The following is a 13,281-nucleotide window of genomic DNA, read 5'->3' as shown; positions in this document are numbered from 1 at the left end:
GTAGTGATATTTACAGTCTTTATTTTTCCTAGAGATAGATGCAGTGAGGTGATAAAACACTGATGTCAGACATTTTCTCTACCTACCTACAGAAGCTGCAAACTTTCATATGAAAATGAGGTAGACACAAATTCATAAATTGACCAGGCAGAAACAAAAGCACAGTTCCTTCGTGAGCCCATAAATTCTCATTATTCAGGTTGACAGGCATTATTCCAGAGCACGTAAAGCAAGGCTCAGAGAACACTTTTAAGTTTGTCAGGAAAAATTCACACAAGCAATTCCTCCTAAGGAAAACCATGGCCTCCAAGGCAGTCAGCAAGCAGATATACTTGTGGTAAGTCGCTTCAATCAGGTCCGATTCTTTGCAATCCTACGGACTATAGCCCACCAGGCTCCTCTGTCCATGGGATTTCCCAGGCAAGAATACTGGAGTGGGTTGCCATGCCCTCCTCCAGGGGATCTTCCTGACCCAGGGACTGAACCCCGGTCTTTTATGTCTCCTGCATTGACAGGCAGGTTATTTACCACCAGTGCCAATGGGGCAATGCAAAAAAAGGAGAGCTAGAGGCCCATCTTGGACAGATTAGCAACCTTTTCAACTTTTGTTATCTCCAAGTGGCTTACTCTAGAATGCTACAGAGTTTTAACCCACTCCTCACTACAGTTTGACAGCTCTCTTTTCAATTCATCCCTCTAGCCACAGGATGTGTGCATGCAATAGGCAAATCAGTGTTAAGAACCTTATTTCAAAAACAAAACATTGCCAAGTCAGAGTGCAAGGACGCATTCAAAACAGGACAGAAAAGACAAAATCTAGGGAAGATGTTTTCAACAATCATGATTCTCAGTCTCTGGTGATTTGAGCCAGAACTAACAGTCTTAAAATGGGTACTTAAACCCTACATTCACAGAAGCTTCATTTTAGAGTCTGGAAACTGTGCTAACAGCCATTTGGAGTTTCTTTCCTAAATATTGTTCCTTAGTAACAATTGTTGAACTAAGCTATCTTTATTTCGACCTTGGAAAAGACCTACTCACACAGCAGTAGTTGCTTCTCAACACTATCTCCTGTGTGGGGGTACTCGGGATAAGAAAGCAGCTCGGCCAGAGGGGGACTAATGGCTACCCTTGGTCGCTAATAAATCTAGTTTGCTTTCTCTTGAAAGCAACATGTTAGCACCTCCAATATAGTTTTTCTTGTTGTTAATGTCACTGTCAGTTACAATGATGAAGCACCATAGAAGTGGCTTATGGCTATCAACACAGTTCACTGAGGTATGCTTCAATTTAGAATTACTAAGAAATGGTACCAAAGCATCCATAAAAATCAACATACAAGTAAAATACAAATCCTACCATAAAAATCTGAAAGGCTGCCCTTGCATAATTTAAGTCATATATTACAAATGGATCCATTTAAATAAAATGCTTTTGATTTAGTTGATTTTCAAAAATCACCATGAAAAGCCTTGTAAAAGTGGCCTTGCTCCCATGCTGCAGAGGCATTTGAATATACATCTGAATAATGATTACTTTATAAAGGAAGTGCTAAAATCATATAGGCAGCAAAAGCATTTTCAAAATCCACGTATTTGCTTTGGTGCATTACAGAGCATTTAGAATCTCTCTCTCCTTTTCGCTGTGTGTTGGAGAAAACTACGTGCAGCCCCAAGAACAAGAACTATAATAAGAAAGACTTAAAGTCTTTAGTTAAATTATTTAGAAGATCATGTTTTAAAATTTAAGCATTTAAACTCTTAAAGTATCTATGTGAGAGGGTGGTGATCCAGTGTAAAAGAAATTAAACTGTGTTTAGAAAGTGTTCAAGAAAGAGAATGCCATGGTAACTAATATATATATATGATATAATATATTGTATATATACTATATACAATATATAATGTGTAATAATAATATATTATTATATTATATATACACACATATTCTGAGGGTTAGGAGATGCTTTTTGGTGAATATTAAAGAAAACTTTTTGGAGAGCTACTATATATTTTGATATATACTAAAGTGTGGTGTTGGTGTTGGCTGAGTGAGTGAAAAGATGAACTATAATGGGCTCAAGAGGGAAAATTTCATGAAAAATAATATGTAACAGGTGACTTAGGGAAGCTGGAATGTCAGAAGATGCTCTTGACATTCTAAGGTTATTTCTGATCTTTTTCGAAACGTTCATTTAGGGAGAGTGCCAGTATTGCAAACAAAATACTCTGGGTGAACAATACATCTGAACTGCCCTTGAATAAAATCCTTACAGCCCAGATAAATAGTACTACTTGAGATAATGTGCTAATTCTTCTAGATTTCTACTTAACACAGAGTACAGTAGTTACGCAGCTAGTATTCTACTTATAGATACAATCTCCAACCTTGAAACCTTTGACCCTTAGAAGTATCAACAGATTAGTAGCCATGTCAGATCAGTTAATCTGCTCTTTAGTTGCTTTCAGGAATGGTTAAGGTTTTTTCTCAGAACCCTATAGAACAAAAAAAGGCTTTTGGATATGAATTCACATAATATTAATTCAGCTTCAGTGCAATTAATGCATTCACAGGAAAGTTTACTCTATTTACATGAAACAACCCTAATGGCTCCATACCTGTGGCACCATTTAGCCACAGTATTGTTTTGACACAGCTGATCCTTCTGTTTGCCAAGATTTGCGCCAGAAGTTTGCATAGTATTTATAGAGCCAAATCTGTCTCCCAATGGTGTTTAAAAGCAGATGACAAAGGAAGCCTAGGACCAGAGGAAAAACCGGTCTCAGACGGGCTTTGTGTTTTGATAGAAGAGGGAACATTTTCGATGCCTCGAATGGCATCAGGTCACTGAGTCCACTGTTTGTCTTTGGAATTTTCCAAATGATTTCACTTGATTTTATGGGCACAGCCTTTTTGGCAATTGTGTTGAGAGCTGTACCCGAGTCACACAGGCAAAGTATAGTCACTGAATCAAAAATTGCTTTGGCCTCAATAAGCAGGTATCTTCCCGCCAAAGTCAATACCACCAGCTTAGAAAAGGAAAGAATACCTGCTTCTGAGTTGTCTGCTTAAATCACTTTGGAGTTTAAAAATGGCACGGAGTTTCTTAAAAAAAGAAAAATACACACAAACATATATAGTCTAGTTCTAGGAAAGGATGCTACTTTTTGGCATTGGCAAAAGGCCTGTATGAGGTACATGTATCCTGTAAAGTCACTTTGGCAATATCATTTAAAAAAATGAATTTTGTTGAATGTCAATATGAAGCAAAGAACAGACTGTGTATAGTACAGTTCCAGGGATGCCCTTGTGAGGAGGACAATCTGTCTCAAAGGAGTGACCCAGAGCACCTTGGAATTGGAGTGTTAGTTTTAGTTAGCAAACATGAATAGTTAGGGCCGTACCGAACTCCAAGGGCCAGCACTCCAGGCAGCATCTTGAGGACAAGCGTGTGTGTTACACTGCTCTCGATCTGGAGGCTTGTCAAGAATTTCACAGCTCAGATCCGGAAATCGTTCCCCGCTGGGCCTCTGACAGACAACCAGCCTTGTTCTCAAGCCTCCACCACACAGCTTAGTACACTGAAAGGAGAGAAAGGAAGGCTGCAGTTATTCTGTCTGAACAGCCAGTGGCAAATTTTCTTTCCCCATGAGAAAAATGTTTTAGCCAAGATAGATTATGGCACCAGGCAAGATAAGCCTATAGGCAGAATGAAGCTCAATTACCAAAAGTAATACATACAGCAGACTGGAGTCCTGTCCTTTCATGATGTGTGTATGTGTGTCAGCCACTCAGTTGTGTCCGACTCTTTGTGACCCCACGGACTGTAGCCTGTCAGGCTCTTCAGTCCATGCGATTTCCAGGCAAGAATACTGAAGTGGGCATCCACTCCCTTCTCCAGGGATCCTCCCGACCCAGAGTTTGAACCTGGGTCTCCCGCATTGTGGGCAGATTCTTTACCATCTGAGACACCAGAGAAGCCCCCTTTCATGGTAGCTATTGTTTATTAAGCATTTGCTCTTCATCTGTACTAAATGCTTATATATATGTTATCTCATCAAGAGGAGAGTGTAATTATATGGGGCAACTGAGTTTAAGAGAGCATAACTTGATTAAGGTCAATTCAGCAGCAGGTGTCCAGGATAAGATTACAGCCTTTTCTTTCAGGTATTAAAAACCCAAATCAAAGAAACAGATAAAAATCTAAAAACCACTTAGTACCAAATCAAGGATATAATGACTGAGCTGGTCTCTTTTCTGGCAACCTCTAGGAAGTTGTCACCAACCTCTTGGCTATTCTGTGACTCCAGTCTCCGTAGACCTTTCTGACGTCCAAATATTTTATGCTATCTCTGAATCTGAGGATAATGACGGCATTCCCCCAGGATGAGTCAACAGTGTGGTGGGAATGCTGGATACAGTTCTGACTGTTGGCTGGACCCATGCTTCTGAGGCAGGAACAAGTTGTATTTCTTGGACAGTACCATGGAGCTCACATCCAGGAACACTGACTGTTCCCCTGCTGTGTCAAGGCCAGATCTCCCATGGAATTTGGAATGATCTGGTCTGTGCTGACAGCCAGCATCCCAGCAAATGCGTGTACTCTCCTGGCTTTAATCCAATTACAGAAGCTTACGCACAGGCCCCATGGGACAGAGCTTTATGAGGAGTTTCAGGAAACCCACAATACATGCGTCTCCAAACCTGACTTCCCTTTCCGTTCTTTCAGCAAAGCCCTCCAGAATGACGTACTATCAACAAAAGTTAACAAAACTCTGTTATGAGTGCCTATGACTACTAGGTTACTTGAATGAAAGCATGAAATGTGGACACGGGACTTCGATCAGCCAGGGGTGTAGACTAACATGCCCTTCCATCTCATGTGTCTCTGTTCCCCTCTTGGTGGGCATAGGGGGCCTCCATGATGTTAATCCTTGTGTTTTATTTTATAAATTTTATAGTCAAGATAGAACAACTCGACAAACTCTAAGTATGTGCTCTCCCTGTAGATTCAAGAGTAGAAATATATACTCTTTAATTAAATACAAAACAAAAAACATCTAAGTCCTACACATGATAGTGGCTTAAAACCCCATTCAATAATATAGTCATACTAATGATAATTATTATTAGTAGTAATAATACTGATTATCATTATTATAATAGCAGCTAACTATGATTGAAGGCTACAGGCTAGGTTTTGATGTGCACTATCTCATATAGCATGAATATTATGAAGTGGGTGCCATTATTTATTCTCATGTACAGATGAGAATACAGATATTTGGCAAAGTTATATTATTTGTCAAAGCCACAAAGCTTGTAAGAGCCAGGGCTGGGACGGGGGCCCAGTTTTGTCTGCTCCAAATATTCTACGGCCTTTCATCAATCATAGCTGACAGTCCTTTTTTTATTATTATTAATTTGTATTGGCATGTAGCTGCTTTACAATTAGTAGTCAAAAGCAGTAGCTTTTGTGTTAGTTTCTGTTGTACAATGGAATGAATCAGTTATATGTTTACATATATCCCCTCTTTTTTGGATTTCCTTCCTATTTAGGTCATTATAGAGCACTGAGTAGAGTTCCCTGTGCTCTACAGTAGGTTCTCATTAGCTATCTATTTTATACATAGTAGTGTATACACGTCAATCCCAATCTCCCAATTCTTCCTCCCCACTCCCCCTTGGTATCCATTCATTTGTTCTCTACACCTGTGTCTCTATTTTCATAGCAAGCAATTCTTAAAAGGTTAAGAGCTGAAGAATTTCATTATTTGAGACTATACAGCTAATTATTCACTTCTATGATTACAATGCATCACCTCTGACAAGAATAACAGCTCCTAATCCCTGATGAACAACAGCTGGTTCATTACGAATTTGAAATACTGGGAGACACAACGCCATGAGAACAATGGTGTACCATAAACACCCCCAAATTATGAAGATGGCAAAACTTCCATTGATTAATTTAACACACATTTCCAGTCACTTTAAAAGCACCCATGTTTTAATCAGCAGAGGTTTACATTTTAAACTAACATTATCTGTATTCTTTCCTAACTTATCTCTCCTATGTAGTCAAGCCATTTCTATATGGTAATAAATGCACTTTGAAAATAGTCCATAATTAAGATAGATCTCCTAGTTAATCTGAAATCAAGAAGCTTTAACTAGAGCCAGTTCTTCTTCCTTCATATAAACTATGAACAACAGCACTGTTTGGTATTTGTTTTTTCCCAAAGGATATATAAGTGGAGTTTGCGCTCACCTCTCCCCAGCTGCCATAAGCCCACTGAGGGCAAGGGCCAGATTCGCAGGCTCTGTGCTCATCAGGTTTGATTCTCTCCACGCAGTCGTTGGCAGTGTATCCGTTCTCATCCTGACACACAACAACACGCCGCTGGGACCCACCAGCACAGGTACTGGAACACTGAACACAGCAGACATTGGTCAGCACCTCAGGCTCCACCTCGAGGACCCAGAAAGCAGCTGGCTCAAGGGTCGGAGACAAATGTGGCAGAAACCACTCTCAAGTTGTCCACAATGGACAGAATGCAATCCTGAGCATCTCCCTTCCATGCAGCTGCTTAATGTTCAGGTCTTAGCAATATTTGGAGGGCAGAAACACCACTTCCCCCTTGTGCATGTTAGGTCTCAGTAGGTGTTTAGCAACTGCCTAATGAGTGATCATGTCTTGTGATTTCCAGAGCAATCCAATTCATCCTCTGCAACTCTGAGAGGTGCAGGCGTACTGACTGACACCACAGTCTACTGGGAAATTCTTTTTCTTTTCAAAACTGCTAGCACTTATTTAGAACCAACATTTAACCTCCCTTTCAACACAGGGGTCAAATCACTTGCTTAAGGAATTGCCAGTTGTTGAAATTAAGCTTCTATACTAATTCCTTCAATTATCCAAGGAAAGCATCATGGAATGGCACTTACATATCATTTCCTTGCAGCTAACATTCCCTTCTCTCCCTTCACAAAAGCCTCTACTTTCATAGCTAATGTAGCGAGATTTGTTTTTCTTCTTTATTCTTATTCCCCAATGAACCTGAATTCCATATTGACAAACTTCTCTTCAGGTGCATGAGCCCAGCCATGTCTCTCATGGTTGTCACAGAATTATGTTCAGCCTTCAGCTTATTTCCCACACAAGCTTCTCATAGCTCTCTTATTTATCTGCATCTTGAGTGTTTTTTTTTTCCCTCTTTCCATTTTTTCCTTATCTTTTGAAACCCGATGTGTTTGCTAGTCTCCTTCACTCTGACCCTTAACTTGTAAAATCTGTTTGCCTGTAAAAAAACCCATCAAGTCCTCTAAGCAGTGCAATTCTCACAACTTATCAAGTCTCAAACTGTATTTGCAACAGTTTTGAGTTCCAGGTTCCAATGGTTGATAGGTGCTATCAAACTCCAGCTCAAACTAGTGTTATTTAAAAATAACTATAAATACTGCTCGTTGCTGGTCACCTTCTATATAAAGATGTGAAGAAGTTTTTTACTTATTGTACTGGACTTTAGTTCAATTTCCCTGCCAATGTTGGTAAAATTATGAATGACTTTCAAATATACTGAGCTTAATTTTTTAAATGCAGAGCAGGATAATAGATTTATTAATTCTGTCTGAGCAATTATTTAGGAGATTTTTGATTTAACAAAATCCCACCTCTATTCTCTGAGGGTTCTGTTATACTTATTCTAAACTTAAAAATACTTGTTTTCTACTTTTAAACAGCTTAGTACACAAGAAACACAGAGAACTATTAATTGGCTTTGTTTGGGGCCAAGAATTTGAAATCTTAGGAAGGACTTTCAATAGTATAAAGAGATTTGGAATATATATTTTGGCCCTTGGATTTTTCCTTTGATAATAAAATCTTGATTCATTTGTTTATTATCTCACCTGTGTTATTGTCCCCAATAAAATGATAAGTCTCCTCAGAACTTCAATATCATACTTGTATCCCTAGTAGGTTCCACAGTGCTGGTCACATGATTAGGGTTTCTGGAAGGAATAGTTTCATAAACCACAGGCTATCCTCCCTTCAATATGGCTGAGTGGAGCAAGAAAGGACAACAGATCCAGGGTCAACTTAATGCATTGGCTGCCCAGTGACCAGTCCAATGCTTCCTACAGAGAATCTGACCAGAGACAGAGCTCAGCTGGAGGCCAAGCAATTGCCCAGCACAGTCTAGAACTCGCACTGCACCATTCTAGACCCAGGGTCAGCCAGGGTCTTTATACTCCCATATCAAGGTGAAATATTGTACATGATCTTTCTCCAGGTCCAATTTTGCCACATTTTTTTTTTTTTTAATTAATAGGGGTTCTTCATTCCATTCCCATGTTGCAGAATTTCACTCTGGACTACTTTTGTTAACAATTTTCCTATCCTCTTTAGACAACATATTTTCCTAGGTAAACATTCCTTTGAACAAACCCTGTATCTATCATTGACACTCTACAAAACAAGAGAGAATGGCCATTAGGGAAGCAAGAGATGATGGACATCTGTTTGTTTTTTTTAACCTGCCTCGTATATTTCCCATTGATATCTGGCAGGCTGGATTTTCCTTTAAGAAATCCATCAATGGACCTCACCTTAGTGGGACTGTATTTTTGGGGGGCCATGCCATGCCATATGCAGGATCTTAGTTCCCTGACCAGGGATCGAACCTGTGCCCCTGTAGTGGAAGTGCGGAGTTTCAATCACTGGACTACCAGGGAAGTCCCAGTGGGACTATCTTTTAAGAAGTTCTACACTTTCCTGATCAAGGAGTAAGTACAACTGGCTGAGCCAATCAGACTTTCCTGGGAATTTGAATCCTGAGCAGAGCAACCCAAGGGTGGTTCAGAGTGAAAAGGGTTCATTAATATAGACACTTCTTAAAGAAATGATCTTATAGATATTGCTCCATCTAGACTGGCAAACCACAGCCTTGGGGCCAAATCCAGCCTGCCAGCTGCATTTATAACTAAAACTTTGTGGGAACACAGCCATGTCCACTTGTTTACATTTTGTCTATGCCTGCTTTTGTGCTAAGACAGCAGAGTCTGTTAGTTGCAACAGAGACTGTACGGTCCACACGGCTGAAGATATTATCTGGCCCTTTGCAGAAAAAATTTACCAACCCTCAATGAGATCCCTGAAGATGCTCTGGGCTCAGTCTCTACTGGGGCTAAATGAACAGTTTTGCTTTCCCTTAAAAGAACCAGTTCCTTTTCTTTTGCTTGCAACCAGAGACGCCTAGTCGCTAACACTGAAAATCTCATAGAAGGTTTGAGTTTACACAAACACATCTGGAAAATGAAGTTCTGATTCCAGAATCTACTGAAAATGCTAGATTCCCATTCTCTAGTGTTCATAATTCTCTGCTGCCTTTCCTGCTGTTGCAGGCAAGAAGAATCAAGCATCCCAAACCACGAAGAGAGGTATACGCATGCCACACACTCCTGGGAGTAAGTCAGGCACGTCAAGCAAGAGCTGAAAAATCTCATCATCCACCTTCAGCCTCACTTAACTTAGAAAAAAAAAAAAAAAATCCCCAAACAAAAAACAGGCACAATGAGGAGAAGAATGGTATTGCCCATTGCTGCAAAAAGGTTACTTAATCCTCCTTAATTGGGAACTCTGCCCAAGGGCAGAATCATTCAATCTTAAAGGAATGCATTATCCACAAATGTAGTCCTAAATAAGAATAGCTTTCAATTTTTTTTTTAAGTTCTAATTTTATCATTAGAATACACATGTTTGAGCTGTGAATTTTTTCAACTAGAAAAATCATGGGACACTCAGTGATGACCTCGCTTGATCACTCTTTAATTTCGTAGAACTCAAATTTCTTCTAACCCAGCCAAAAGAAGCTTCAAAGTGGAAAGTAAGGGAGGAGAATGAGGTAGTGAAGGTCCTGGGCAGATGTTCTACTTATAATCAAGAGGTCCAGTGTATAAAACCCATAAGGGCCATCAACATCACAGGAAAGTAAGCCTAATTCATTGAAACATAACCATGGTGGAAAACTGACCGGTTCCTTCTAAAGCTTTTTAGTCCAGAAATAATTAAACACGGTTAGCAGTACTAGAAGGAAACAAATAATAAACAATCAAAAAGAAGACTTCATGAGAGATTAATAAACACCAAACTCCTCAAACCTTCCCCAGGATCTCCTGCTGCCCTACCCTTCCTGTAGCTCCTTTAGACATGTCCAGTATTCCAGAATATAATTATTTTTTGGAAAACTATTCAGTAAAAATTTCTAGAACTTTTGAGAGCATATTTTTCCTTTGAATGTTAAATACTATTTATCAAGTTCTTCCTAGTTTGAAGGATAAAGATAATGATAACAATAATCATCAACATTTAATTTTCACTCTATGGCTGGGAGAGTGTGAAACAGTATTTGCATTGCTTGATTTAATTCTTAATACAACAACCCAACAAAGTCACCACTATCATTAACTTTGTTTTAGCGATGATGAAACAGGCTCACATTGGAAAGGGGACCAGCTGAAGACCCTAAAATTGGAAAGTGCAAGTCCTTGGATCAAACAGAGGCAACTTCTCTCAAAGCCTTTGCAGTTAACCATTGAGTTAATGGTATTTTTCCTCTAAGCACAGATTTTACCCGGCTGAGTGTTTCTCTCCTAATCCGCTACTACAAATGGCATAGCAATTGTGCCACTTTAAGACTGCACTCATCTGGAAAATAGCAAGAAGGAAAATGACTTTCATTAAAAATTTCCTTTCAGAAAAGTTCTTCTGCCCTTTGAATTTTCCTTCAGGTAAGGAGGAGCCGTCTGCCAGCTCCAGGATCAATCATCATGGCCTTCACAGTACCTTCTAGGAAGCTGCCTGATCAAGTCACCCAGCAGTGACACCCCCTGCTCCACCTGGTTAGAGGTTAAGGTAGCTTAGAGTCTCAAGTGACACCCCTTCCGGGACTACAATTAACCCCAACAAATGAAAAGTGCACATCAATCCCTCCTGAGATAAAAATGTTCCAGAGGTGTTTCTAGTCTGCTTCTCTCTGAGCATTGTATCAAGTGAAAGAGAAGAAGGCAAATTCGAGAAAGACTTGAGGGAATACTCACCGCTCCCCAGGGGCCTGTCCTCCACTGATTTCCTCCGAGCACGTGGGTGCGGCTAGGGCTGATGCTCCTGGGGTGATAGTCCTCATTCAGGAAAGGGTTCTGAGAAAGGTCTGTGTCTGGGGTCCACTGAGGGCATGGTGACATGGAACAGTCCTGGTCAGTTTCTGGGATATAATCTGGGTCGCACTCACTTTGATCGATCACGTGGTCACTGTAGTTGACACAGACTATTTGCCGGGTCGTCCTACCTTGCCCACATGTCACGGAGCACTACATTGGATATTCAGAAAGGGAAAGAGAAAGGATATTCAGCCAGTTGCTCAGGCCAAAAAACCTGGCATATATCCTGGTGGCTCAGATGGTAAAGAATCTGCCTGCACTGTGGGAGACCCGGTTTTCATCTCTGGGTCGGGAGGGTCACCTGGGGAAGGGAATGGCTACCCACTCCAGTATTCTTGCCTGGAGAATCCCATGAAGAGAGGAGCCTAGAGGGCTGCAGTCCATGGAGTTACAAAGAGTTAGACATGACTGAGTGACTAACACTTCCACTTTTCACATTCCATTCTCTCCCCTTTTCTTCCCACCACAAGGCCATTTCATGGAGAATGCCTGTTGTGTATATTCAAAATACACCCCCAATCAGCCACTTCCCATCATCTCTGCCATTGCCTCCCTGGTCCAGGCCACCACCTTCCTTCCCCTGCCAGGACTACTGCAGTGGCCTTTCAGCTGGGGACCTACTTGTAATCTTGATGCCTTCACCCACAATCCAAGTCTGTTATCCACAGATATGTTAACCATATCATAAACCATGACCCTTGCGAACAAAACTCAGATCGTGTCATTCATCTAGTGACTGCCCAATTCACTGTGAGTCATGTCCAGAGTCCTTTCCTGGACCTGGTAGGCCCTTCATGATGTGGTCACTGGCTACCTTTTTGACACATCTCTTTTTATTCTCTATACACTGCACTTCAGCCCCACTGACCTCATGGATGTTTTTTGACTAGGCCAAGAACATCCCAATCTCAGGGTCTTTGCAACTACTCTACTTTCCGTTGCACAACACAGATATCCATGTGGCTCACTGCTTCACTTCATGCAAGTGCTGGCCAGTGCAATGTGGGGACTTTTCTGACTACCTTGTCTAAAAACACATCATCTCCTTCTCTCCGCTATCACTGTGTTTGACCTTTTTTCTAGTACTTACCAGTATCTGGTGCTGTATCATATATTTATATCATTATTTGCTCATTGACTGGAATTGCCACTGTCATGATCTTCATAAAGGCAAGGACTTTCTTATTTGTCAGTCATTGCCCTTTCTTGGAGAAGGCAATAGGAACCCATTCCAGTACTCTTGCCTGGAAAATCCCATGGATGGAGGAGCCTGGTGGGCTGCAGTCCATGGGGTCGCTAAGAGTTGGACACGACTGAGCGACTTCACTTTCACTTTTTACTTTCATGCACTGGAGAAGAAAATGGCAACCCACTCCAGTGTTCTTGCCTGGAGAATCCCAGGGATGGCAGAGCCTGGTGGGCTGCCATCTACGGGGTCGCACAGAGTCGGACACGACTAAAGCGACTTAGCAGCAGCAGCAGCAGCCCTTTCTTAGTAAGTTTTACAAATACCTGGTGAGTAGACTGATGGATGTGATAGACATCTGTGTATGTATGTTTGGAAGCTCAGGGCATGAGAGTGAGGTTATCTACAACTGAGCACCTTCTTCATTCTAAGCATTTAACAGATAGACTCTCAAACAATCCTTATAATCTATATTATAAGCTATTCTTTTTTGCCTCTTTTAAGAGCAGAAGAAACTGAAGTTCAAGGATTTACACCAGACTGCTCAAGGTCATGCAGCCAGTTAACATCAAGGTCTGGATGTTTACACAGCTTTCTCTGGATCCAAAGATTTGGATTTTCACAGATTTGGATTTTCTTTCAGATTTCACATATGTATTAATGGTGTTTATTGAGATATTCACCTCCATTCTCTTTACCTATCCTGAGCTTTGGATTTCCTGGACTCAGAAGCTTTTTACAAGGCAGAAAGCAGCAGCTACCTGAAGACAAAGGCTTTTTCTATTTTTATAAAAGTCCACAGGTGATTCTCAGTGTGCACAGGAGAATCCATAGCGTTAGCTGAGGATTCCCACTTCTTACTCTTGGCAGGGAAG

General features: G+C 40.8%; 1 protein-coding gene across 2 annotated transcripts in view; it reads right to left on the bottom strand.

The window, feature by feature from the left end:
- The window catches only part of ADAMTS9 (ADAM metallopeptidase with thrombospondin type 1 motif 9), a 163,189-nt gene that overhangs the window by 64,085 nt on the left and 85,823 nt on the right, over positions 1-13,281 (bottom strand). For both annotated transcript variants that reach the window (XM_061396475.1, XM_061396476.1), the window contains exons 26-28: positions 11,101-11,370; positions 6,272-6,433; positions 3,405-3,581 (exon numbers count right to left, since the gene is read on the bottom strand). In XM_061396475.1, coding sequence (XP_061252459.1) covers positions 3,405-3,581; positions 6,272-6,433; positions 11,101-11,370 — 609 coding nt within the window. The remainder of the gene's footprint in view (positions 1-3,404; positions 3,582-6,271; positions 6,434-11,100; positions 11,371-13,281) is intronic.

Source organism: Bos javanicus, chromosome 22 (genome assembly GCF_032452875.1).
Source record: "Bos javanicus breed banteng chromosome 22, ARS-OSU_banteng_1.0, whole genome shotgun sequence".
In the NCBI taxonomy this organism is placed as follows: domain Eukaryota; kingdom Metazoa; phylum Chordata; class Mammalia; order Artiodactyla; family Bovidae; genus Bos; species Bos javanicus.
This window is presented reverse-complemented; position numbering and strand designations above follow the sequence as displayed.